Source organism: Crassostrea angulata, unplaced genomic scaffold (assembly GCF_025612915.1).
Source record: "Crassostrea angulata isolate pt1a10 unplaced genomic scaffold, ASM2561291v2 HiC_scaffold_279, whole genome shotgun sequence".
NCBI classification, from domain to species: Eukaryota; Metazoa; Mollusca; class Bivalvia; order Ostreida; family Ostreidae; genus Magallana; species Magallana angulata.
Genome location: NW_026441832.1, coordinates 197,109 through 201,474, shown reverse-complemented (window position 1 = coordinate 201,474; position 4,366 = coordinate 197,109). Strand labels below are relative to the sequence as shown.

The following is a 4,366-nucleotide window of genomic DNA, read 5'->3' as shown; positions in this document are numbered from 1 at the left end:
ATCAACTATGCAAGTTTGAATTAGTACTAAATAAATTTAATATATGACCTGTTCCAAAAAACATAACCTCATCCAGCATCCGAATCCTATGGTTAAGATTCAGCATTCAAGCCTTTCAGGTGCATCTGTATCTTAAGATGCATCATCCATGCAAGTTTGGTGAAGTTAGGACCAGCAATAAGTGAGATATAATAATCAGAGGGCACCTGCCCCATAAACTTTTACCAGCTCTAAAAACCTTAACCTCCTCCAGCATCCGAAACCTATGGCTCAGATTCAGCATTCAAGCCTGTCTGGTACATTAGTATCATAAGACGCATCATCCATGCCAGTTTGGATCAGTAGTAATTTAGAAATTGCTATCAAAGGCCACCTGCACCAAAAACTTTAACCTGTTCCAAAAACCTTAACCTCCAGCATCTAAAATTCATTGCCCAGATTCAGCATCCAAGTATTTAAAGTTCATAAAAAGGTCCAGATGCTTCTTCCATGCAAGTTTGGTGAAGATTGGACAAAAAATAACTTAGATACAGGACCTGCAACAAAAACTTTTACCAGGTCCGGACGCCGACGCCGGCGGTATAGCATAAGCTCCCCCGAACTTCGTCTCAGTAAGCTAAAAATAAATGATCATACATGCCCTACCTCTTGTTGTTACATTACAGTTACATTACATGTAAAATGATGAGATTCATGTTTGCTTTTTCATTGATTTCATTTCATTTAATTTTTTAAATGTCCTTAGTCTTCTTGTTTTTCTCTCGTTGAAGATTTTAGATCTAATCTTCAAAAATTTGGTCCTCTCATCAAGCCTTTTGAATGAATACATTTCATGTTTTTCCAAAAACTCCTGGATTTCTCTTTTACCTTGAACAGATTTTAAAAATAATATGAACAATCAGAATTATTATATTGTCACATATTCATGTAAAAAGGATAATACCTATGTATAGATTCAAGGCATACCATACTCTGTATGGTTTTTGCTTCCACTACTTCTTGCTGAATATTTTGATTTTCATAAATACATTCATGCTCGAACTACATTCATCCACTTATATGTCAAGATAATCTGTTTTGAAATGCCCCCTCTACCGCTTTAGGCTTCAATACACAACCCAAAATAGAAAGCCTATAGGGATTTTGCATTGCATCGGCCATGAAATAGCCTGGATGACATAATTGAAAAATTGTACGAGGTATTTCAAGTGGGTTCCGAATGGTGAAAAGATGTAAACATTTCACATTATAAATCTTCATGAGAAATTTGTTTCCATTCCTGTAACGGTCACCTGAGTAGCAAATAACCCGTACACAAACTTGTCGAGGAGTCTCATATATGCATTTAATCAATTAGGTTTTATTCTGGAGTAGAACAATTATAAATTAGTAATGACGGCCACCTCCCTGCCTGAAATCTTTCAAAAAGAACTGTGAAACCTACAATTTTGGCAAACAACTTAAAAGATTGGGTCTACAAAATCATGAATTCAGTTTCCGTTCAATTGTGTGGGAGTAAAAAGGATAATTTTTTAACATTATATGCAATAACACCTATACATCCATTTTGGCCCTGCCCTAGAGTTAAAACCCATACTCCAGGGGACATGAAAATTAAAATTTCAGTAGAGGACTTCCTGGTAAACATAATTATAGCTCAGTTTTTTATACAGATGTGTGAGAATAGAGAAGAAAATGTTATAACATTATATGCATAAACACTATACTGCCTCCCCCCTCATGTCCTGAACCCATGACCCAGGGGACATGAATTTTACAATTTAGGTAGAGGAGTTAGTGGACATCGTAACCATGTATTCAGTTTTTTGCCCACATGTGTGGGAGTAGAGCAGAAGATTTTTTAAGATTTAAAACATTTTTACTATATGGCCATATTGGCCCCACCCTAGAGCCTGAACCCCTGACCCAGGGGTCATACAATTCACAATTTTGGTAGAGGGCTTCATGGACTATAACCAGGCATTTAGTTTTTAACAAATATATATATATATATATATATATATATATATATATATATATATATATATATATATATATATATATATATATATATATATATATATATATGGGAGTAGAAAAGAAGATTTTCTAAGATTTAATACATTTTTACTATATGGCCAAATTGGCCCCACCCTAGAGCCTGAACCCCTGACCCAGGGGTCATGAATTTCACAATATGGACATCATAATCATGCATTTAGTTTTAACAAATATATATGGGGTAGAGAAGAAGATTTTCTAAGATTAAATACATATGTACTAAATGGCCATACTGGCCCCATCCTAGAGCCTGAACCCCTGACCCAGGGGCCATGAATTTCACAATTTATGTAGAGGGCTTCATGGACATTATAACTATGTAACCAGTTTTTTCCTTACATATGTGGGAGTAGAGAAGAAGATTTTTGAAATTTAGCTCATTTTTGCATATTTGGCCCCACATGTGGCGCCCCGGGGGTAGTAGAGCCATGAAATTTACAATTTAGATTCCTCTTACCATAGAGATGCCTCACATCAAAAATGGTAATAATCAGCCCTGTAGTTTTTAAGAAGAAGTTAAAAATGTAAAATTGTTAACGCACGAGGCACGATGCACGATAACGGACGAAAACGGATAGCAATAAACTCAGGTGACCTAAAAATTGCTAATTCATCAAATTGTGGATAGATAGACCCAGCAACAAAGATATATCACCTGAGCTGCTTTTAGTCTTCTTGGCTGCAACTGGGCTTGCAAGATCTTTAGTTCCATCATCATCTTCGATCTTAAAGGAACACTCTGTAATAACAATATCATGAATATCTTACTTTGCAAATACTAAGGACAGGCATGCATAAAACGTAATGAAAAAAGAAAGCATTATGGATGGGTTTTAATTATTAAACGATGCAAATCAATGTACCATTGTTATCTTAAATAAAAAAAGAAATTTATTGAGAACAGTTTTTATCATTTCAATAATATGACTTCTATTACCCCCTCCCCCCCCCCCCCCCCACCACCACTACCACACACACATTCACACAAATAAAAAAAAGACTGATCACCTTGTGGTGTAACATCCAATTCATTTGCATTTCCACTCTCGCAGGGTTTGGACATCAATTCTTCTTCAGTCACATGTGATTCAGGTGCTGTACTTGGACCTTTAGGATTGTGCACATGTAACTCCGACACTGACCCTTTTAGATAAAATTTCAAAAATGTATACAAATACAAAAATTATTTAATGAAGAACAAAAAAAAGAAATACATACACAGTGTGTGAATGTGTGATTTACCACACTAAAGCACTGTCCATATGCAAATGGGGGGGGGGGGGGGGGTGTTTTACCCAGTTTTAAGCTTAAGTGTAAATTTTCCCTCACATGTAAATAATCCCGTTTACAGTATTGAAAGTGGTACTTAGCAAATGTAATTAAACACTTTATATTTTCATTACTATCTGAACATTTCTTGAAAGTCAAATGGAATTGTGCACTACAGCCTCTGTCACAAGTCACAAGGAAATAACTCCATCTATACATTGTCATTCAAAAGCTAGAGGCCTAACACCTAGCTGCAATAATGTAGCCCTCTCCTGTTTTGTTTTTTTTTTTTGGGGGGGGGGGGGTAAACATCAGTTATAAAAAATCGGAGAGGGCTACATTGTTGCAGCTACATATGTATGACTAAACTATTCTCAAACAAGAAAAACATTCACAAAATAGATTAAAACAAACCTATCAAGTTGACTTCTTTCATCACAGGGACTGAGAGAGGGAAAACAATGGTATGGAACTGAAAAGATCTGAGAATCGTTATTGCATAAATAAAGTTTAAAACAAGAAATCTTTTAAAGAAACAGTTGCCCCTTTTGTGGCTTTATCAATCTTAAAATGATTACTTTCTTTCACAAGTCAAAATTAATTATTCTTACTAGACTTTGACCCGTGCGTGCACGGGTTGACATTGCATAAGATATCGGACATTTACTACATCGACGCACCGTATTGTTTACAATTACATAACCAAGCTTTAAGCCTACAATAATGCTATTAATTTCACTACACTCTGCTAAGTTATAATAATCTGACAGGAATGCCTCCCATATACCCGTAACGTAGCAGAAAATTGCAGAATCGCTCCGCATCGATTTTTGAGAAAACTAATGAAGTTGTATTGAACATAACAGTCAAATTATTCATAACAAACCATTCTGAGGCTGTAAATACTTTTCATCTAAATATTTAATTCATATTATTGAAGGATTCAACACTTTTTTACTCGCTTCAAAGTTACACACCATGTTGATATTCGGATCTCTTGGGATTTTACTCTAACACAGTGTATTTATATTTAGGA

At 35.3% G+C, this 4,366-nt stretch overlaps 1 protein-coding gene across 1 annotated transcript; it reads right to left on the bottom strand.

The window, feature by feature from the left end:
- Nucleotides 1–570: 570 nt before the first annotated feature.
- On the bottom strand, nt 571–3,796 carry LOC128170018 (uncharacterized). The gene is made up of 4 exons (XM_052836010.1): nt 3,745–3,796; nt 3,070–3,204; nt 2,717–2,800; nt 571–867 (listed from the first exon to the last, which is right to left on the bottom strand). Exons 1-4 carry the CDS (start codon nt 3,764–3,766, stop codon nt 692–694), a joined length of 417 nt encoding a protein of 138 aa, XP_052691970.1. The 5' UTR covers nt 3,767–3,796; the 3' UTR covers nt 571–691.
- Nucleotides 3,797–4,366: the final 570 nt, after the last annotated feature.